A 23453-nucleotide genomic window follows, 5' to 3' on the forward strand; every position below is an offset into this window, starting at 1 on the left:
TTCGATTCTGTCACCATTGACTTATTCGGCCCCCTACCTCTCACGGTCGCCGGTCATCGATGGGTTGTAATCGCCATTGACCATCTGACGCGCTACGCTGAAACAGCCCCTCTTTGCTCAGGTGCCACTTCTGAAGTTGCCGAGTTTTTACTGCGAGCGATCGTCTTGCGTCATGGTGCTCCCTGTATCTTGATTAGCGACCATGGGGAAAATATTTCTTTCCGAAGTCTTCGTGGAAGTACTCCACGCTGCCAACAACGTCCACAAGACATTTTCTAGTTATTCTCAGACCAATGGTCTCATCGAACACTTTCACCGCACCTTGTCCGACATGATATCCACGTACATCAGTCCTGACCATAAGAACTGGGACACCATTTTGCCTTTCATTAGCTATGCCTATAATTCAATCGTTCAACGCATCACTTGCTACAGCCCATTCTTCTTAGTTTATGGCCATCAACCAATAACTCTATTTGACACCATCATCTTCTCTGCTCCTGCCTCCCCATCTGCATCGTTGGGCGACCAGTTTTCTACACGTATGGCCCATTACCGGCAAATTGCTTGCCGCAACACTGAAGCCGCCCAGCAAGAACGGAAGCACCGCTATGACCAGCACCACCGCACTGCATCCTTCACAACCGGAGATGAAATGCTACTCTGGATGGTGATCCGCACACCTCATTGTGTGAGAAGTTCCTCCATCGCTATATCGGTCCTTACACCGTGCTCCAGCAAACATCTCCCGTGAACTATTGCGTTGTCCCATCGCATACCGTCGCCGATCAGCGTCGGTGCTCAGAAGAATATGTTCATGTTTTGCACATGAAGCCGTACACACACCAACCCGCTTCCATCTAAACAGTGACCAGGATGCCCGCTTCCTTGCCGGGGGAATTTGTGTGAGCGCAGTGCCAGAACTTTCACCTCTTTCACCTGTACTTACGCAGCATCGTCATCATTCAACGGTGTTCGCAAGATTATGCGCAGCGTTCCAAATTGTGGCTGGAATGGAGACGTTTGTTCAAGCGGTGGCTCACAATATATACATTTCTGAAAAATACAAGAAGAAAGAAAATAACAGAACATTGACACCCTCATATGAAATGCATGCTTAGCACCTGCTGCCACCATCCATTCATGCCAAATATTCAAGTTCTCTAACTGACAAAGGTAGTGACAGCGTGCCGACACATCCAGTTCCTGCTTGCGCAATCTTGGACACTTCAACAACCTCTCGAGTGAGTTGGGGAAAGTAAATTACAACCATTTCCTCGAACATCGGTCAGCAGGGAGGAATACTGTCACACATTCCGCGGCCTGACAAATGTTGTTAAGCGTATAGAGAGTAGCAGCAAGGATCTTTTGGAAATGTTATTCTCTGCTCTGCTAAAATGCATAAACTGAATGCCTATTTCGTGTCATCGTCTCAGAGTCTGGGTCGTGGCAAAAATGTGTGGCGGACTATCTGCAGACGAACTTGGAATTACTCAGTTTGATTGACTTTTTCCTAACGAAAGATTCAGCAGCCATTATTGATTTCTTGAAATTCGATGACCACAGAAAAATTACTGCTTTTTCAGTGGCTATTAAAGACGCTGCCCCAAAGGGTTTGTGTCGAGGCTGCCATCAACCAGAGGTGATGATGACTTTCAAAATGACTGTGGCATGACGATGAGGGGCTATTTAGAGCTTTTATTGGTCTACCTGACATCCACTTTTTTACTTACGACTGTTGTGTGGGTGTTCCCATACTGTCGTGCCGGAATGCTGGGAAGAGAGCCAGGCAACCCCGCCGCTCCAGAACCAAACACAAAACTGATTTATTCCAATCACGCCTGCCTGGGCTTCAGCTTAGAGGGCACCACTGGTAAGTTCATAGGTGGCGACCTCAACATCTTTCCCCCCCTCAGTCACAAGTCCAAGGGGTCCGGTGGTACTACACGGCGGCCACTATGGGTAAACACAACTATCATCAGGACGTGAAGAAGGTCCCGCTGTAACAGGCAGTGGATCAGGTGCTGCTGCCTTTTGAGTTAGGGGATGAGGATGGAGAAGTGCGGCATCTGCTGCCCTCAGCACAAAGAGACAAGGTGTCGATGATTCCACAGAATCGTTCCTTGCTCCCTTTCGACGACAAAGGACCTTGGACGCTGCGCCTTGCTCAGAACTGTAGCATGCACCTGGTCGGGTCGAACCCAGACCTGTTCGCAGGACTGAAGTTATGGCAGATCCCCGATGCGATGACGTCGGTTGAAGTCCTTTGCAGTCCTATTCTTCTAAGGGTCATCTCTGAGGACTACCTCCTCCTTTTCGGGCCAGTGTGGATGAACCTTTTCATCCGGCTTTGGGACTCAAGTTCTCAGTTGCCTTAATGGAGGAAGGAAAACTAGGAGGGAACATCACGTCCTGCGGCCAACCTTCGCAAGCCAAGCGCCGATGAAGCCATTCCCTCCCCCGTTTTTTCGCTCTCCCAGTCTGTCCCTATGTTTTGATGTCGGTATGTTTTAATGCGCGCGTCTGCCTTGGCGCAGGCGCGCTGCTGTCTGCTGTAGAGCATGGGTTATCGCGCTGATTTCTCAGTGGTCCGCGTTCGGCAACCCCCGCACGGCACCGATTCGCGCATGCGCGATGGGCAGCGATAGTAGGTATCACCGCACGCTATCACGTGGTCTGATCACGTGGAGACCGACTTCCTTCCTTTTACTTTTATGACTGGGCTTCAAGAGTATTGCCATGTGCTCCCTCCTAGTTTTTCCTTCCTCCATCGTTGCCTTCCCATTAGGAGCTAAGCCGGGCTGAAGCCACTTACAATGGTGTATCCCTATTGGCCTCGAGATCGAGCAGAGTCGCCACCTTGCGGCTCAGCGGCGAAACCTACTCAATGTGGATGCGTTTTCGCGTCGCGTGCCAGCCCGCAGTGATTTACGCGTGCGCATGCGGCGTGTACAGGAGTGTTTTTGTTTGTTTCGCGGTTCCTGTGCGCTTTTGCTTACCTATGTACCTCTTGCAAAATAAATATGAACAGTCTATAACCCCACGCTTCAGTACAAAAAAAAAAATACTTGTCTGTATCGAGCATGTCATGCTTGCAATGGATAAGGACATCATCCTTCGCGGTCTTCGGCGCTTGAGATCCTTTGACATGCAATAGAGACTTTTAGTATAGCGTACACAGACACACGCAAAGGAATAGCGCACGCCAAAAATATCGTGACAGGCACTGCGCATGCGCTATACGATAGCCGAGACCGAACTCTTTCGTACGATAGGCCAGCGTACGCTGAAACTTGAGTTTATCGTACGCAGCCCTCACGTACGATGGGAGATCAGCGTTGACAAGATGGCGGCGTCCAGGCCTACCGCTTCAGAGTGAATTTGTCTTCGTTACCACGTTTTTGTGCGCGCTGGCGCCTATAAATGGCACACGGGGTTTTCGCTTTGCCTCGTGTAGCATTTAGCACAAATAATTAGCGAATATTTACCTCTATTTTTTATTTTGCACCGCGGCAGCGCAGTCCTTAAGCCTGACGAGTAGCGTTGCTTTGTTGGTATGGCAACGCCATGAAGTGAATCGTCTTGGCTTGACTGCTTACACGCGTGTATCCGTAAAAATATGCTTGGCAGTACGGGGCTGAAAGGAGGCCGTTATGCACCATGATGGCAATACAAGGTAAAAGTCGTCAGCGCAGGAATACCAGCGTTAGGGAGTACAACAAAACTGCCACAGCTAAGAAACTGGCTCCGGTGCGACTTGCGAGTAAAAAAAAATCCCGAGTATGTTTTCTTATTCTAAACCTAGATGTCGCCACTGTAGTTAGCGTTCGCGCTTTTGTACGGCCAACTAAAAGCGCCGATGCCACACACGGAATAGCGTCCCATAATTTTCTAGCGTTTATCGTACGAAAGAGTCCATACGCTGTACTAAAAGTCTCTAATGTCTAAAACGAAGTGGTACTGTCGTTACCGCCGTGTCAAAGCAAAACAGGTCGCTGCCGTCAATAAAAGTTAATGCAAACGCTCAGAAATAATATAATAATAATAATAATTGGTTCACAGGAAGGGAAAGGTGCAGTATCTGTCACACCTGCTATGTGGACACCTGAACCGTGCCGTAAGAGAAGGGATGAAGGTGGGAGTGAAAGTGGAAGGAGAGAAAGGGGAGCCGTAGTGGAGGGCTACGGAGTAATTTTGACCACCTGGGGATCTTTAACGTGCGCTGACATCGCACAGCACACGGACGCTGTGCAATGTCAGCGCACGTTAAAGATATTCCTGTTTCTGTTTAGAATACAGCAGCTACTAAAACATATGCCACCGCAGACTGCTTCATATAGCAGAATGCAGTTTGAACAGACCACTCTATGCCTGCTATGCCTTCTGTATGCACGATAGAGTTGTGTGCGTACTTTTTTTTTTTTTTTGCTTTTAAACCACTGTCGCAGTGTCTGAATGGTAAGGGCGCTCGACTGCTGGTTTCGAGAACGGGGTATTCACTCACGACACGACCGTTTCGAAACGCGCTCCTCTGCACAATAAACAATCCCACGTGGTAAATGTGGTGTTAATAATGAAGAAAAAAAAGCGACACCAAACCCAGCCTCTGCAAACATCCGTCATAGCCGATGCCGCTTTCATGCGTTAAACCCGAGCCAATATGCATTTCTTTTTTTTTTTTCTTTTGCTGTTGAAGGCTTCTGTGCATCCGTAAAAGTGGTAGTGAGCACATTTTGCTTCAGAGAAATGTTTGAATGTTTGGGAAACATCTTCCCTGCACCTAATTGTTACACTAAATATTGCATAATACACCTCGATTAACGTAGTTTACTGGTAGCCTATTATAATGACTGTAATCCCTTTTCCTCCATGTGCTGTCTTCCGAGCAAGCTAGTCGCTTCAGACAAGCGGAGTAAAACAGCTTCATGCGGGCTTAAATATCAGTGTTTAGTTCGGGAATAAATACATTTTTATAGTCGCATGATAAGATGACCTCCATTTCTTTTGAAATAGGTTTATATCCGGCACCTGTTATGGAAGCAACCCTAATATTTTACTTCGCATAAGATTTAGTCACTGCTAAATAATTAGCGATAAAGAAATTTTCAGCCTTTAAAATTGCTTCCCAGAACATGACAGTGCCCATGCGCAGTTTATAACGATGTCTTCGCAGCGAGTAATTCGTAGCTTGAACTTTAACGTTACTGAAAATTAATCGTTGATTATTGTAGATTCTGTCAAGTGTGTAAAAGTTATCTCACACGGTGAAATTTATTGGCAATGCAAAACAAAATAATTACACTACTAATTTACCATTATATATTAACATCACACACATCAGAAATTCCTTATACTTTTCTCGGTTTCAGGAAATCGTTTACAGTTAGTGGCGCGTGCAGTAATACACTGTCACATTCTATGACAGTGGCCGCAAAAAGCATCTCTGCAAATTCAATCCACTTAGCGCTGTACACGTGAACAATCAGCTTTCCTGTGTGGCGAGGTTTCCTGTATAGTGTCGGCGTGATCTCATTTTTGGGGAATACTTGTGCGTGGTTGTTTGGGCCAGAGTTGATGTGCACTCAGTCTAAAGCAACTCGCCATGCAGTACGCTGCTAGTGCTACATTTAACCTGCTTAATGCTCGAGTCAAGTACGATAATGAACCAGGCTTTCTCGATTCAATCTAAAGTACACAGCACGAACCTTTTATCGTGGGCTTGACACTAAATTCGCCGGTCTCACTCGCATGAGACCCACGCAAACTGTTTAAAAGTCGATAAGAAAAACAAAGCTGTCATTAGGTAGGCCCAAGTATTAGGCACGTGAGCCCGGTACAGCGCAAGAAACGTGCGAAGTAAATCTAGAAGACTGGCGGTTGCGTGCTTTGTTTTCCTAAAATCCGCGCTTCTTCTGCTGCACTGGTGAAATCCTTGAATATTTTTCTGCAATATTGCAGAAATACTGCAGAATACACGTTTTCATCACCAACAAACCCGCCGTAAACTCGGAAGCAGACCTACGCAGCTTGCGTTTCTGCGAGCGCCGCCGGCTTCCGATCCACACTACCGGAGCGATGGTGGCGCCACCTCTAGGTCGATCTCGCGGCAAATAGCTGAGAAGGGCCATTGAGGATCGTTTGGCTTACGGAAGATGTCTTTCACAGTTCGGATCATTCGCTCTGCCTCTCCGATAGACTGTGGGTAAAGGGGGCTACTGGTGATGTGGTCGAAACCATAAGATGCAGCAAATGCGGCACATTCACGTGAAGAAAAGGGCGGACTGTTGACTGACTTAACCTGTGGCGGTATCCCATGATGGGTGAACAGACTTTTGAGCACCTCAATGACCACTGGAGCTGTTGTACTTTTCAGTGTCACCACCTCTGGGAACCGGGAGTAGTAGTTCACTTCCATCAAGGTTTCAGAAAAGTGTGGTGAAAGAGGTCCATGCCCAGAACTTCCCAGGGACGACCAGGGAGGTTTGTAAGAAGGAGTGGTTCCGCTGAATTCACTCGAGTAAGAAGCACCTCTGGGAACCGGGAGTAGTAGTTCACTTCCATCAAGGTTTCAGAAAAGTGTGGTGAAAGAGGTCCATGCCCAGAACTTCCCAGGGACGACCAGGGAGGTTTTTAGGAAGGAGTGGTTCCGCTGAATTCACTCGAGTTAGAAGCACCTGGTCACGAGGGAGGTTATCTTCGCTGTTATGCCAGGCCACCACACAGATTCACGAGCGAGGGCCTTGGTGCGACCGATGCCCTGATGTCCTTCGTGCAGAAGCGTCAAGACTGCTGGCCTCATTGCTGCGGGGATCAAGAGGCCTTTGAGGAGATCATCACAAACAGAAAGTTCATCCTTCACTGATTCATACTTTGATCCATGAAGAGGTATCTTCAACTCCTTAGGCCAGCCATGCTGGCAGAAAGAGATGAACGTGGTGCATTCTCCATCACAACTTTGGGCATTCCCAATATCCTGCATGTTCACAGGAAGCACATCTGGAGCAGAAGCCATGACTTCCGTTGCAAAAAGTTCCACGGTGTCTACTGGATGCACTTTGGAAGGGATGCAAGACAATGCATCCACTGTAGCCAACAATTTTCTGGCACATACATTATCTGAAACTGGTAAGGCACTGTCTTAAGCCCGAGTCTTTGCACCCTCGGAGGAAGCACTTCAAGTTCCATTTTGCCAAACAATGACACGAGAAGAAGGTGATCAGTTTCTACGGTAAAGATGATGCCTCTGATGAACTCGTCGAACTTTGGATGACCCATGCTGTAGCCAAGGCCTCTTTTTCTGTTTGACTGTACCTTTGTTCTGTGGTCGTCACTGCCCTTAAAGCAAAGGCTACTGGCCTTCATTCACCAGTCGATTGTGCTTATAGCAGGACTGCTCCGAGTCCAAAGTAGCTGGCGTTGGCAAAGACTGTTGTGGCATACGATGGGTGGTACTTGGCCAAGCAGCGCTCGGACGTCAGAAGTTCCTTATGTGAAGAAGATGGACCCCTTCGCTGGGCGCTGATGAGAAAGAAGAAGTTGTGGAATTACCATCACACAGATCGTGTTGGTCTCGATTGCCCCGCTTCCCCGCCGTCCTCAACATCCTTCTTCTACACTTGACTTTTTTTTATGCAGCTTCCTGTTGATGCTGCCAAGTCTAACTAGCATTCTTGTTGAGACGGGTGCATATCGGAGCAGTGATTTCCAAAATATGAGGCAAGAACCTGGCAAGATAATTTACCCTCCCGAGTAAACGTCTGACACCTGCAACGTCTGTGGGAGGTGGCATTGCATACACTGCATTGATCTTGCCTGAGTCTGGTTTGATGCCTTTTGCTGAGACGACGACACCTAGGAAGACTTCGGAAACCCCAAAACAAGACTTGTCTCTGTTCAAGGTGATGCCTGCAGTTGCAAGAAGAGTCAACCCTTGCTCAAGTCTTTCATCATGTTCCTGCTTAGTACGTCCAAAAACAATATTGTCAATTATGTTGACAACACCCTCCTGACCTTCAACGATCCTGGCCATTTGCTTTTGAAAATACTCCGGTGCAGAAGTGATGCCAAAGGGCAGTTGGCAAAAACAATAGCGACCGAAAGGTGTGATGAAAGTTGTCAATTCTTGCGAGTCCGCTGACAGCTTGACTTGGTGGAAGCCTGCAGTTGCATCCAGCTTCGAAAAAATGGCTGCGTCACCAATGAGCCCAAGAAATTGTTCAACGGTAGGCAAAATGTGTCTTTCCCTGAGAACCACTTTGTTTAGTCAAGTCAGATCAACACACGGACGATACTTTCTATTCTTTTTTGGTACTACGCTAGTCCGGTGCACCACGGAGTTGGTTTATCAATACGGCAAATGACGCTGTCGCTTTCAAGTTTTTCAAGATCTTGCCGAACAACTTCACGCAATGGGATTGGTATCCGTCGAGGTGCACTAAGTGAGACCGGCACAACATCTTGTTTCAAGCGAATGGTGTACTCATCTCTCAGCGTGCCGAGGCCACGGAACAGTTCAGCATGAAGCGTTGGCTCAGGAGTGTTGACAGTACCCAAAAATTTAAAAAATTCAAGAGCTTGGATGGCTGGTAGACCCAGTGAAGGTACTGAAAGTGACTCAATGACGTAAAGATGCTGGGAGCTGGTCTTCCCTTGCCAAGATAGATGTGCCAAATATGAACACTGTACACGCAGAGGTTGGCCAAGGGGCCCTGTCAAAATAGCATCTACCTTGGCGAGCTCAACCAGGACTCCAGGGAAGCCACTTGAGACTGCGGAAACCTCGGCCCCTGAGTCTACTTTGAACTGAGCAGTGTAGTTGTCGAAGCGAGACTTCCATGAAGACCAACTTGCCGGGTTGCAGAAGTTGAACGCGCCCGGCGGTTGCAGTGAGGCCTAGCCACTGGGCCTGCCGGGCGTTTTCGTTCGGGAGCATCTTTTTTGTCTTTGACGGTCTTTGAGAGCTGCTTCAAGACGAGTTTTTCATGCTGCTGTCACTTCTGACGCCATGTTGTGTGGGTGTTCCTGTGCTGTCGTGCTGGGAGGCTGAGAGAGAGAGCCAGGCAACCACGCCGCTCCAGAACCAAACACAAAATTGATTTATTCCAAGCACCCCCGGCTGGGCTTCAGCTTAGATGGCGCCACTGGTAAGTTCATAGGTGACGACCCCAACAACGACAATAACAATTTCTTGCAAAAGAAGGGTATTTGCATCGGGTCCAGCATAGAGCTTGTGCTTAGTGATCTGCTTTAGCTCATTGTGACAAGGCTCTTCATGAGTGCATAGCTGATCTTGAGATTTATGTGTTTTTTGCTATGTGAATGATTTTTAGAGCGCAGGTCTTTGGTACCCGTTCCTGGGTTTTGCGTCGGCGTCAGCCTCGTAACCAGCTCCGTCCCCCTTTCAGCCTCCCTCTTCCTGCGTGCCGCCAACTGGGCGTGTTATCTGATTGCTGCACGCGCTCCCCCATTTGCAGCTGCTTATAACCCCTCCATGAATACTATCGATCATATCCATACCATCAATCAGGTGATAGAAAAATGCTCGGAATATAACCAGCCCTTATACATAGCATTCATTGATTACGAAAAAGCATTTGACTCAGTTGAAACCTCGGCGGTGATGCAGGCATTGCGAAATCAGGGGGTGGACGAGCCGTACGTGAAAGTGCTGGAAGATATATATAGTGGCTGCACAGCAACCATAGTTCTGCATAAAGCAAGTAACAAAATTCCCATAAGAAAGGTGTTAGGCAAGGAGACACAATCTCCCCAGTACTATTCACAGCTTGTTTAGAATAAGTATTCAGAGACGGAATGGGAGTAGTTAGGGATAAGGGTAGATGGAGAATACCTCAGTAATCTGCGATTTGCCGATGACATTGCCTTGCTAAGCAATTCGGGGGATGAACTGCAAATAATGATTGATGACCTAGACAGGAAAAGTAGAAAGGTAGGCTTGAAAATCAATATGCAGAAGACTAAGGTAATGTTCAACAGCCTCGGGAAGGAACAGCAGTTTACATTAGGTAGCAAAGTACTGGAAGTAGTAGGTGATTATGTCTACTTAGGACAGGTAGTAACCGCAGATCCGGACCATGAAAAGGAAATAACAAGAAGAATAACATTAGGATGGAGCGCATTTGGCAAGCACTCGCAGATTATATTTAGCAGCTTACTGGTATCGCTCAAGAGGAAAGTATACAACAGTTGCATCTTGCCTGTACTCACCTATGGGGATGAAACGTGGAGGCTAACCAAGAGAGTTCTACTTAAGTTGAGGACAACCCAGAAGGCTATGGAACGAAAAATGGTAGGGGTAACATTAAGAGATAGGAAGCGTGCAGAGTGGGTCAGAGAAATAACTCAAGTTACCGACATTCTAGTGGAAATTAAGAAGAAGAAATGGGCATGGGAAGGTCATGTAGTGCGAAGAGAGGATAACCGATGGTCGCTTAGGGTAACAAACTGGATTCCAAGGGAAGGAAAGCATAGCAGGGGGCGGCAGAAAGTTAGGTGGGCGGATGAGATTAAGAAGTTCGCAGGGGTCAAGTGGATGCAGCTAGCACAGAACCGGGTTAAGTGGAGAAATATGGGAGAGGCCTTCGCCCTGCAGTGGGTATAGTCAGGCTGCTGCTGATGATGATGATGATATTTTTACTGACCCTTTTGTCGAAGGGAGTAACTCCTTTCATTATAACCCTTTGTCACGCGAATTTTATATTCTTTTGGTGTGTTTCAACCCGTTGACATTCACTTGTGAAATGCCTGCGGAACTCGTTAGGACTGATGCTTGGGCGAGTTGGTATGCCATTATGAAGAGCACTATGAACAATGAAGAACATTATGAAGAAGTCCTTGCCTAAGTCGCGCTCTTCTTCAAAATGCTTGAGAATGACAGTTTAAGGTTTTTAGACTGGCAGCTGCGATTTAGGAACGATCACGTGTGTTGGCTCTATGAGCCTAGAGCCAATAAGCCTCCTCGATCATACTGTTCCGCACATTCAAAGCTTGTTAAAAGAAATATTCTGTCTTCTTTTCTGTCCAATGCTCTTCAGAAGTCATGTCTTCATGAAACAAATGAAAGTATTGCATGTAAGTGGCACGGTTGGAGGTGGCAGGCTTTCCAAGACAAGTGATTGCTTCAGTAACTGAAAGCTTGAAGAAAAAAAGAAAGGAAGCATGACGTCTGAGTGACAAAGAAAGAGCAGCGAACAGGAAAAAGAAAAAAATGAACAAAAGTTAGCTTTGATACCTCACATACATAAGACTTCACACAATCTTAAGAAGTAATGCATGAAGTTATTGAAATGGATCAAAAGCTGCGTATCACCCGCTCAAGTGAACTTGAAGAAGCATGCTGCCATTCCATACATCCATCGCCTGTTACATAGCTTAAATCACGTTGCAAAAAAGATATGATGTAGGAATAGCCCCATCCACCCCCTTGAAGGAAGATTACGTCATCCTGTGCAAAGAAAGGCAGGAAATGTAGCCAATGTTTCCCGCTCCTGCCCCGTTGCGAATCTGGTGTGGTTTACAAAATTCCTTTTCTCTGCGGTAAGGCATACATAGGACAAACCGGGCAATGTTTAAATATCCGTCTTCGAGAACACAACACCTGCGAGAGTGCAATAATTGCAGCCCTATCTATGAAGATACACAGGTCCTGTTTCGTCATCCTCAACAAAGAACCAAAGAGGTGATGGAAGCGTTCTACATCGCCTCGTAGGGTAACTGTGTATGCAACCCTTCTGTTTCGCTATCTGAGAGAGAAATAGGATATCTGCGAAGATTTTAAAATTGTTCTCTTCTACACCAGTTCATTTTTAAGACTTCGTTTTTTTCCCAATAAACCAGCTGTGAAACAGCGCTTGTCTTGTTGTACAGTCAAACCCGGTTATATCGAACCCGGATATATCGAATTTTGGTTATATCGAACTCACGGAATATCCCCTTGAAAATCCCATGTAAAAATATAGGAAAGCCGCGTCATACATCGAACTCAATTTCACAGGTCGTTCGATATATCGAACTCCGCACCACGCACTGGAAAGTGTGCCTTCTCCAAAAACGATCGCATCACCCTTGGCTGTTTGCCGCTTGACGTTTTCAAGCCATGCACGGAAGGAATGAAAGGGGACAGTTCGGTGACGTTGGTCTGGGCAGCGCCGCGCCCATTCCCCAAAGGCGCGCGCATCTGCAGTTATCGTTTCCCGCGCGCCAACACATGACGTTTGCAAGCCATGTGCGTGGGTGTGCCCATTCTTTTGCCTAGCTATCTCTCTCCTTCAGCACGCGCTACGCATGTGCCAAGCCAGCTCAGCCCGTTTTCAGACAGACGTCGGACATTTCTCCAGCGTGTGTTGCGAACCCTCTGCGCGCGCCGCGCGACTGGCGCGGCTATGGCACCTGCGGAAGTTAAGAAGCGGCAGCTCTCTGTTTTCTTTTTTGTTTTTTGCGAGAGTCATCCTTTCTTATCGTTGTGCTGTACGCACGGTGTAGCGTAAGATATGGCGGCTGCGGACGTTAAAAAGCGGCAGGTTTTCTTTTTTTTTTTTTGCGGGAGTCTTTTTTTTTATCGTTTATCCTTGCATGTATGAATCAACGAAAGCACGCGGTCAGCTGCTGCGATCATGACGCCCGCCCCAAGCGCGGCGTGATAAATCGAACCAGGCTTGTGCTATCAAACCATCAAGCCATCATGGGCACTCTGCCAAGTTCGCTCCCCACCACCGCAGGAGCTATCAAGAGATAAACGCGCCCCGACGTTATCGCTGCACAGCATCCTGGCACGCTGCCATTGAGCTGTGGATGAGATGACCGAAACGGACTGACGCGCGCCATCGACATGCAAGCGAAAATGCTCGCGATTTCTGCCGCCGCAACAGAAACCTTGTTTTGAGCTGCTGCGGTGGCTCGAGTGGCGAGAGGGACGCAGTTCCAACAAGTTTGAAAATTTTCGCTCTATCGCTGCCGCTCGTCGCTGAGATCGCTCAGTCGCTTGCATGTGAGCGAGCTGGCCTCAACGCATTTTTATTATTTTTTTTTTTCAAATTCTCGGGTGCAAAAGTGGAGGGTGGGTTCATTATGCGAGTGGGTCGATTACGCGACAAATACGGTATCGTTTTTTCGTATCGTAAGTGCTGTCACAAGGCGATTTCTGTATATCGAACTATTTTGCGATCCCCTTCGAGTTCAATATATCCGGGTTCGACTGTATTCTTCTCTGTGTCTACGTTCCATTTGCACCCTCTTATTCATCATCCCGTCATGTGAGAAATTCTACGTTGGGAAAATGGGAACGCCTGAAAGAGCACGCAAAGAAAGTCGGCAGTGTTGCCATAGATGGGCATTTGGCCGAGCATTGCAGAATGTGTGAAAGCAGGCCAACTATCTGTCAGTGAGAGAACATTTGGCGCGAACGGGTGGTTCTATCAAGCATGCATTTCGAATGAGGATGTCAATGTGCTGTTCTTTTCTTTCTTCTTGCCTTTTTCTGGAATGTCCAGTCTTCCTTTGTGTGCTCTTATTTCCAGCTTAGACTTAACGAAGCTGAATGAAAATAATGAATGCCTATTTGTTAAGGTCTCAAAGGTGGTGCTGTGTACAGACAGCCATCCGGTGCTGTAGAGGAATTCTTTGGATTTTTTTAACCACTTGGGCATCCAGCTGCCTCTTTTATTATTCTCAGTGACAAGAACATTGATGCTACATCTAGTGCGAAAGAGAATTTGAAGATACAAACAGCCACGTGCATTGATGTCTGCATCACAAACACTTAGTGCTGGTGGGATGAGATCAGCGACCACATGCATGTCTTCTGGCTACTTTCTGTTGCAAGAAAAACAACGGTAAAAAAAAGCCGAGAACATTTTTGGTTCAGGCAATAAACGAACAAAGGTTGGAAAATTTCCGTTGTTTCTTAGTGCACACAAATTGGAATCCCTTATAAAAAAGATACTGATCCCAACACAGCATACCAGAAGTTTCTTTGCCAGTTTCTTCTCTGCTATAATGCAACTTTTCCTCTTCGAGAGTTCAGAGCAAAAGATGTGGAAAAATAAGAAACCTTGGGTAACAACGATTTATACAAGAGAATTAAAGGAAAGGATAAAACATATCATGCCTTCATACACAACTGTGATCCTGCTTTGTTTGCCGAGTGCTAAAAAATCTGGAATAGACTGAAATCGAACTTGAACAAAAACTGACCTTTAACCGCACAAGTTTACTCAGATAACTGGAGATCAGAGAAAAATCCGGGGTGTGATACACAGTTTTTAGAGGAAAACACTGACCAGTGTGAAAAAAATGCCAAGAGACAGCGAGTGGGCAGAGGAAATTAATCATCACCATCAGCCCAGGGCCAAGAAGGTGCACGTAAATAGCCTGCCAGAGTCTGTACATATAATAATGTCGTTATTGCGATGCTTCTGTCCGGAGATTACCCTGAGGAACTCAAAATTGTGGAAATCACACCCATGCATAAGGGTGCTGGGGTGTTTGAAATTTTAAACTACTGCCCGATTTGTCCGGTTTTGGCTCTGCTGGGTGGCTGCACACGACCTTTTTGCTTATGCTCTGCTTCCTCCCAATCTGAGGCCAGCTCGGCTAGTAGTAGTAGTGGTTATTTTATTATATATGCAAAAGGAAGGAGATGTTTGCCAGCCCCGGTACCTGCTATCTGAAGCACCTGAACTGGGGCGGTGGAAGCCATGATGCTAAATCCAGAATAACAAACAAGCCGTACCAACAAGAAGGTCAGAAGATAATCTCGTAGCTAATTTCCCCACACTGCCAGCACACAGCACCACAAAAACACTTTCATTCGCTCTCTTGGAGGTGCGATACTTGAGCACACTGCACTGATTGGCATCTGAAAACAAGAGTGGTTTTCCTTTTCAATTTACTACATGGCAAAGCTTAAAAGAGTGCGTTGTTGGGCGAGTCGGTCAGACATATCTTCAAGGTATACTGCACACACAAAAAACAAGGTACACAATAAATTATAAAACAATCAACCAACCTTATAAAAAAAGAAGGCAGATTTCTGAACTGCGCATGGGTCTAGATATGACGCTTGAAGGCATATAAGTTGCAGTAATACGGAAAGTAATCCTTGTCATTACTCTCTCGTTGTTGTTCTCAGTCGCAGCGCTCGAAATTTGCAAGGCATATAAGATGTGTTTCCTTCCATATGAATTTCAGCTGCGTAGATCACAGCAGATTGTGGCAAGCTCTCCAAGAGATGGGAGTTCCAATTCACCTCATCTGTCTCCTCAGGAACCTGTATGAAGGACAAGAGGCCACAGTCAGAACTGGGCATGGTCTTACTGATTGGAGTCCGATTGAGAAAGGGGTGAGGCAAGGCCGCATACTGTCGCCCTGCCTATTTAACCTATATGCAGAGTGCATCATGAGGAAGGCCGGTCTGGACGAGTCTTCAGCTGGAGTGAAGATTGCTGGAAAACGTATCAACAACCTTAGATATGCGGATGATACCACTTTAATGGCAGAATATGAAGTGGAACTCAAGAGACTTCTGATGCACGTACAAGAAGAGAGTGAGAAGTTTGGGCTTAAACTGAACATTAAAAAGACGAAGATCATGGCGTCTTGCCCTATCAAGTCCTGGAGCATCAATGGACAAGAAGTGGAAGCTGTGACAGATTTTCTGTTCTTGGGCGCCAAGATTACCTCGGAAGGAGACTGCAGCCATGAAATTAGCAGACGCCTGCTTCTGGGAAAGAGAGCAATGGTTAGCCTTGACCGCCTAGTAAAGAGCAGAGACATTAGTCTGCCACCAACCAAGATCCGTATAACTCTTGCTATGGTCTTTCCAGTTGTGATGTATGGATGCGAGAGTTGGACTGTGAAAAAGGCTGACCGCCGAAGAATTGACGCGTTTGAATTGTGGTGCTGGCGAAGACTCTTGAGAGTTCCTTGGACTGCCAGAAGATCAAATCAGTCGATATTGTCGACCATAAACCCAGACTGCTCATTGGAGGGTCAAATTCTAAAGTTAAAGCTCAGCTACTTTGGTCATCTGATGAGAAGAGAGGAGTCGCTGGAGAAAGATTTGATGTTGGGAAAGGTTGAGGGTCGCCGGAGAAGGGGTAGGCAGCGAACACGATGGTTAGATGGCATCCTCGAGGCATTGCAGATGAAGCTATGTGATGTTAAGAAGATAGTGAGAGACCGGAAAGCGTGGCGTGACATGGTCCATAGGGTCACGAAGAGTCGGACATGACTGAACGCCTGAACTGAACTGAACTGAAGAGCTTGTTGCGTACCTTTCTCATCCTTGTTTTGTGTGTGCGCAGTATACCTTGAAGATATGGCAAAGCATTGCTATCTTTTGCATGAGTGCAACTTGACAGAAACCTGATATCCTGCCCTGCTGTTACATTTATATAAACATGACTCATGCGGTGTATTCAGGCTTTTCCCATGTTCATACCCAGCCTATCACCTTAACTACATGCCTTGACAATGAATCACGGCCCTTCATATAAGAAGATTTCAAAGGTGTGTAAAAACTTGTTTTTGTGGGGTTTAACGTCCCAATGCTGCGACTCAGGCTATGATAGACGCCGTAGTGGAGGACTCGGGAAGTTTCGACCACATGCGGTTCTTTAATGTGCACTTATTTTCTTTATTTCGCCTCCACCGAAAAGCGGCCGCCGAGGCCGGGATTCGATCTCGCGTCCTTGGCCACAGTAGTCCAGCACTCTAACCACTGCGCCACCCCGGAGAGGTGTGTAAAAATTTCCAGAAGCAGTAATTTCGACAGTATTCTAACCAGCCTTGGCAAGAAAGAATGACCCATCATTGTGGCTGGCTGCCAGGTATGTGCTGACCGGTTCATGCAAAAGTTCAAACACAATGCACCGCTGGTAAGTCCTGGAGCACTTTCACAGTGCCCATTCACCAGTAACAAATGGCCCCATCCTGCTCACCATCCGAGTCCTCCTCTTCTGACGACGGGAAAGCTGCCTCGTCATCCTCAAACCCGTCCAACCGGAACACCTCTGCGTACACAAGAGAGCACACATCCTTATCAAGCTGCTTCACTAAACGTACCATCAATATTCTAGTTGCAATAAGGGAGTAATTACTCGGTCACATCCAATGAAGCACAGCCATACAGCTACAAAGGAAAGCTATATAGCTTTCTCAGAAGCTCCATAGTTAAACAAACTTTCTTTACCTACGAAGCTGCGCTTGGGTGGACGTCAATGATAATTAGTTCCTTAATACAAGTTCCATTAAAAATTCGACCAACACTATTCCCACTTCGAGTTACTGATAATTTCGCGCTCACCCTACCATCTGTCAGAAGCACTAAGTACTGCACATACACTCCTAAAAATGCAATAGATGCATGTGAAGTACTTTTTGCTTAACTAATCGGCCAATATCTCGCTGGCAAGCGCAGATCACCGTGCATTTCAGCGGCGCAGCGAGCACCTCTGGACCCTTTGGGCGGAGCTTGGCGGCGAAGAGGTAACGTGCAGCCAACCCGCCTATCGGAGGGAGCGGCGGCTAGATCAAGACCTGTCGCTACCTTTAAAAAATGGAGGAGCCTTATTATACTGTCCTAGCGAGCGCCCTCACGCGGCGAGCCGAGGAGCCGTCACGTGGTAGCCGGTAGAGCAACTGCCCCGGAAAGGCGGTGGTCCTGGGTTCGATCCCCGGCGGACCAGCACAAATTTTTCTTTCCCTACAAAGCTTCTGAGAAAACAGTATTCCTTTCCTTTGTAGCCATATGGCTGCGCCTGGGTGAATGCAGGGCTGGGCAAGATACTTCGAAAAAGTATCTTCGATACCGATACACGATACCCTGAAAAATTGTATTTCCGGTGCCGATACAGGATACACGTAAAGGGCTTTTGCCGCGCGAGACGGACTTATTGTTGTCCGATGGCGGAACGAATCACTGCCACATCGGCGCAACTATTTGGGCCGTGGCACCTTTTCCCAAGCATTTCACCCCAGAAGAGCCGAGCACCAGGCCGGGGGAAAGCTTGTACCCATTGAAAAACCGGTGGGTAACCGGCGGCACCAGGGATCGAACCCGGTACCTCCCGAATGCGAGGCGGATGCTCTACCACAAGGCCACCGCTCCGGTGGCCTAGTGGTAGAGCATCCGCCTCGCATTCGGGAGGTACCGGGTTCGATCCCTGGTGCCGCCGGGTACCCACCGGCTGTTCAATGAGTACAAGCTTTCCCCCGGTCTGGTGCTCGGCTCTTCAGGGTGAAATGTTTGGGAAAGGGGTCATAGGTCCCAAATAGTTGCTCCGATGTGGTAGTGATCAGTTCCGCCATCGGACAACAATAAGTCCGCCTTGTGCGGCAAAAGCCCATTATGTGGCCCTTTTTAAGATACACCGGTACTGAAATCATGATAGCGACTTTTTAAACCGGGTCTGTGGCCCGTATACATTAGGAGCCTCCTCCCAGACCAGGTCGGGGGAAGCCTGTACCCACTTTTTACCGGTTGGGTGGCCGGCGGTGGGGATCGAACCTCGAACACCACACCTCCCGCAGCTGAGACGGGCAACCAAGCCACTGGGCCACGGCTTCGAATAGGAATCGAGTTTCGATACAGATACTCCGTACTGTATAGTTGATACTTCGATACATCACTGAAATCCTAACACAATAAAGGTGTTAATACGATTAGCAGCATGAGGAAATTTTACTGTGTTTTCTGGAATCTTTAGAGCATTCCTATACCATAGTTTTTCTGAAAGGGCTTAAACGAATACCCAGCAATAAGTTAATTTTTGGGCAGCTGTCCTTGTCAGAATTTCCCATTGAATTGAAACCATGCTTATCATTAAACGATTGCTTCCACAAGCAGCCTAGCAAAATCTTTAAACTAATGCTCTTCATGCGCACTGACCTGTGAGCACTGGCTGTACATACAAATACAAAGCGGCAACCTGCATGCGATTGGAGAACTGAGCAGTGATATTGCCATAAGTGCGATAACAAACTATTGAAACTCTGCATATTGTTAAAAGCTAGAAGGAAAACAAGAAAAATAAAATGGCTGACCTTTTAGTCCGAAAAGAGCACGATGAGGGCATGCTAAAAGCGACGCAAATGAGAAAAGCTTCTCTACATACACACACGAGCAAACTGCAGTGTTGTATTTGATGAATATGTCTTTTATAAGCGTGCGAGGGTGAACCATATCCGCACTGACTGAATGCACTTAGGAAACTCGAAGTTCTTTAGCGTCGCTGGAGAAGTACGGCTGGTTGTAGATAAAAAATAGAAGTGTCTTTTTTTAACAGAAAGTGGCTAATATGGTGTCAAACAGTTCGCACATTACAAAAATTATAACTTTTTTTAGATAGAGATATCTTTACAAGTTTTATTCAAGGTTTGCTCAAATGTTTTTCGAAAAAAAAAAAAAAAATTGTTTGACAATGCATAATTTGTTATTCGAACTGTGCTGGAAAACTGCATTCATAGTTTTCATGTCGTGCATTTCATAAAATTTTAGATGTAACTTTTTTTTAAAGTCTAGTGGAAGCCCTGTGCAGTTACAAAGAATGCATTCATTTTCCGTCATACACCGTAACTACAAGAACATGGTTAACCGACTGCATCGTGGTGGACTTAGACTTCAGCGGCCTGTGTTCTTGCCGCCAAGCAAAGCTGGCACGCAGAGCCCAGGGGTTTTGGGAAAGGTTGTGCATAAGTAACGGCGTTTGTCAGCATACAGAGGGCACTGCTTGACGAGAATCGAACGCTGCAGAGACCGACAGGGGGCGGATGGCAAAAGGTGGAAGGAGCGGCTAGGGGTACAGCAGTGGGTGTGAGGCCTACTATGTGTTCGCTTTGCATTTCCGCTTTGTTCATATCTCTCTGTATGTCTGTTAAAAGCTTAGCAGCTTCGAGGTATGCACTTGATGCTTAAATGTAAAGCACCTCACGACCACCTAGTTACCATTGCCTTGTTCAGTTTTAAAAACAAAAGAAATCTGGAACTGTGGTTGATGTTGAGGGGCCGAGGCATTTGTAGGGAAATCAGGCGGTACTACAAGCTAAGCTGTCTTAGGGCCTGTACTACCATCTGAGCGAGCGCCGTCAACCCAGTCTCATTAAAGTGTTCTTTAGTATCGAGTATCTTAAAAATACACGACACTTTAAAAATGTATTCTCGATACCGATACCCCGATACTTTCATTTTCAGCACACGATACCTAATACCGATACTCAAAATGTATCTAAACATAGTATCGAAGATACATGTATCTTCGATACTGCCCATGACTGGGTGAATGTCAATGAGTAATTAGTTCCTTAATACAAGTTTCCCTAAATATTCGACAAACACTATTCCTGCTTCGAGTTACTGATAAATTCACACTCGCCCTACCGCCTGTTCTGATCACCGTCCTAGTTAGCTTAGTTGGTAGAGCGACTGCCCCGAAAAGGTGGTGGTCCTGGGTTCGACCCCCGGACTAGCACAAATTTTTCTTTCACTACAAAGCTTCAAAGAAAGCTGTATAGCTTTCCTTTGTAGCCATATGGCTGCCCTTGGAGTGGATAACAATGATAATTACTTCCTTAATACAAGTTCCCCTAAATAATCGACCAACACTGTTCCTGCTCCGAGTTACTGATAATTTTCGCTCGCCCTACCATCTGCTCTGATCACCGTCCTGGTTAGCTCAGTTGGTAGAGCAAAAGCCCCAGAAAGGCGGTGGTCCCGGGTTCGATCCCCCGACCAGCACAAAATTTTCTTTCACCACAAAGCTTCTGAGAAAACTGTATTGCTTTCCTTTGTAGCCATACAGCTGTGCTTGGGTGGATGTCAATAATAATTACTTCCTTAATACAAGTTCCCCTAAACATTCGACCAACACTATTCCTGCTTCGAATTACATATAATTCACGCTCGCCCTACCATCTGCTCTGATCACCGTCCTGGTTAGCTCAGTTGGTAGAGCAAAAGCCCCAGAAAGGCGGTGGTCCCGGGTTCGATCCCCCGACCAGCACAAAATTTTCTTTCACCACAAAGCTTCTGAGAAAACTGTATTGCTTTCCTTTGTAGCCATACAGCTGTGCTTGGGTGGATGTCAATAATAATTACTTCCTTAATACAAGTTCCCCTAAACATTCGACCAACACTATTCCTGCTTCGAATTACATATAATTCACGCTCGCCCTACCATCTGCTCTGATCACCGTCCTGGTTAGCTCAGTTGGTAGAGCAAAAGCCCCAGAAAGGCGGTGGTCCCGGGTTCGATCCCCCGACCAGCACAAAATTTTCTTTCACCACAAAGCTTCTGAGAAAACTGTATTGCTTTCCTTTGTAGCCATACAGCTGTGCTTGGGTGGATGTCAATAATAATTACTTCCTTAATACAAGTTCCCCTAAACATTCGACCAACACTATTCCTGCTTCGAATTACATATAATTCACGCTCGCCCTACCATCTGCTCTGATCACCGTCCTGGTTAGCTCAGTTGGTAGAGCAAAAGCCCCAGAAAGGCGGTGGTCCCGGGTTCGATCCCCCGACCAGCACAAAATTTTCTTTCACCACAAAGCTTCTGAGAAAACTGTATTGCTTTCCTTTGTAGCCATACAGCTGTGCTTGGGTGGATGTCAATAATAATTACTTCCTTAATACAAGTTCCCCTAAACATTCGACCAACACTATTCCTGCTTCGAATTACATATAATTCACGCTCGCCCTACCACCTGCTCTGATCACCGTCCTGGTTAGCTCAGTTGGTAGAGCAAAAGCCCCAGAAAGGCGGTGGTCCCGGGTTCGATCCCCCGACCAGCACAAAATTTTCTTTCACCACAAAGCTTCTGAGAAAACTGTATTGCTTTCCTTTGTAGCCATACAGCTGTGCTTGGGTGGATGTCAATAATAATTACTTCCTTAATACAAGTTCCCCTAAACATTCGACCAACACTATTCCTGCTTCGAATTACATATAATTCACGCTCGCCCTACCATCTGTTCTGATCACCGTCCTGGTTAGCTCAGTTGGTAAAGCGACTGCCCCGGAAAGGCGGCGGTCCTGGGTTCGATCCCCGGACTAGCACAAATATTTCTTTCACCACAAAGCTTCTGAAGAAAACTGTATTGCTTTCCTTTGTAGCCATACAGCTGCGCTTGGGTGGATGTCAATGAGCAATTAGTCCCTTAATACAAATTCCCCTAAATATTCGAACAACACCACTGCCCCTTCGAGTTACTGAAAAATTCACTCTCGCCCTGCCATCTGTTCTGCTGACCGTCCTTGTTAGCTCAGTTGGTAGAGCGACTGCCTCAGGAAAGACAGTGGTGCGGACTGCACAAATTTTTCTTTCATTCCAAAGCTTCTGACAAAGCTGTATAGCTTTCCTCTGTAGCCGTATAGCTTCCCTTGGGTGGATGTCCAAGAGTAATTACTCTCTTATTCTACTTTACTAATGGGTGACTTTAATGCCAAAAAATTGGCTGTGGCTTAGCTTGGTTAAGCCTGGTAATTGCGAAGCAATACGTGGGTTCTGCTATTGTACCGCTTGTGGTGATGCTCTGGTTATGCTTATGCTAGTATGGCTATGGTGATACTCTTGGTTGTGCTTTGTTTCTGCTATGTTTGTCATGGGTAAACATGCACAGACAAGAATGACGACACACACATGTCACTCGTTTTCATCTTTTATTCAAACCTATAAATATGCTTCGGTGATCTGTGAAGAAATGACTCTTGGTCTGCACATCACTCATCATATATTCATCAGGTCCGTACATGATTGTCTAAACTGCTTCCCCACTGAGTTGTTGACACTGGTTGCAGTTGGCATAGTTCAAGGGAATATCTGGAGTCGAGGACTTCAATGAACGATGGGTCTCTTCTGGGATTTTTCTTCTCCTTCTTCTGTCTCCGTAGCTCGCTGATGCTTTCTCTTTGCAACCTGCCGAAGCGTATAGGCTGGAGGCGGCATCTCATGGGCTTGACGAGAAGAGCGGGAGTCAGGCCGCAGCCGTGGCTATGCGCCGCGCAAGGCGACGGCGTGTGATGGGGCCCCGTTTTTACACAGATGGTATGACATCCCGCAGCGAGGGCACGCGAAAGGTCAAGCGTGGCTATGCGGCCGCGGCATGGCACTGGCTGAAGTGGTAGCTAAAGTAGTATTGCTTCGCGATAAAAAGGAAAAAGCAGGCTGAAGACCAGGCAATGGGTGATTATGGCATTGGTTCTAGGAATAGCAGGGGGAAGTTACTAGTTGAGTTTGCAGAGTACAATAACTTAAGAATCATGTTTTCTTCAGCAAATGGAAGAACTGGAAGTGGACATGGAAAAGCCCTAGCTGGGATATTTAAAATGAAATTGACTTCATATTGGTGTCCTATCACTAGCATTTTGCACAGGGTTCGTACAGGTGGCAAAGAAAAAAATTCAAGGATATTCAAGGAATTTCAAGCCCCCAT

At 46.6% G+C, this 23453-nt stretch overlaps 1 protein-coding gene across 6 annotated transcripts in view; it reads right to left on the reverse strand.

The window, feature by feature from the left end:
- Nucleotides 1–23453, reverse strand: part of PRAS40 (Proline-rich Akt substrate 40 kDa) — a 275365-nt gene that overhangs the window by 40221 nt on the left and 211691 nt on the right. For all 6 annotated transcript variants that reach the window (XM_084586178.1, XM_084586179.1, XM_084586175.1 and 3 more), the window contains one exon: nucleotides 16959–17030. In XM_084586178.1, coding sequence (XP_084442304.1) covers nucleotides 16959–17030 — 72 coding nt within the window. The remainder of the gene's footprint in view (nucleotides 1–16958; nucleotides 17031–23453) is intronic.

This window comes from Amblyomma maculatum, unplaced genomic scaffold (genome assembly GCF_055883805.1).
Source record: "Amblyomma maculatum isolate TAMU_Amacu unplaced genomic scaffold, ASM5588380v1 scaffold_15, whole genome shotgun sequence".
Lineage (NCBI taxonomy): Eukaryota > Metazoa > Arthropoda > Arachnida > Ixodida > Ixodidae > Amblyomma > Amblyomma maculatum.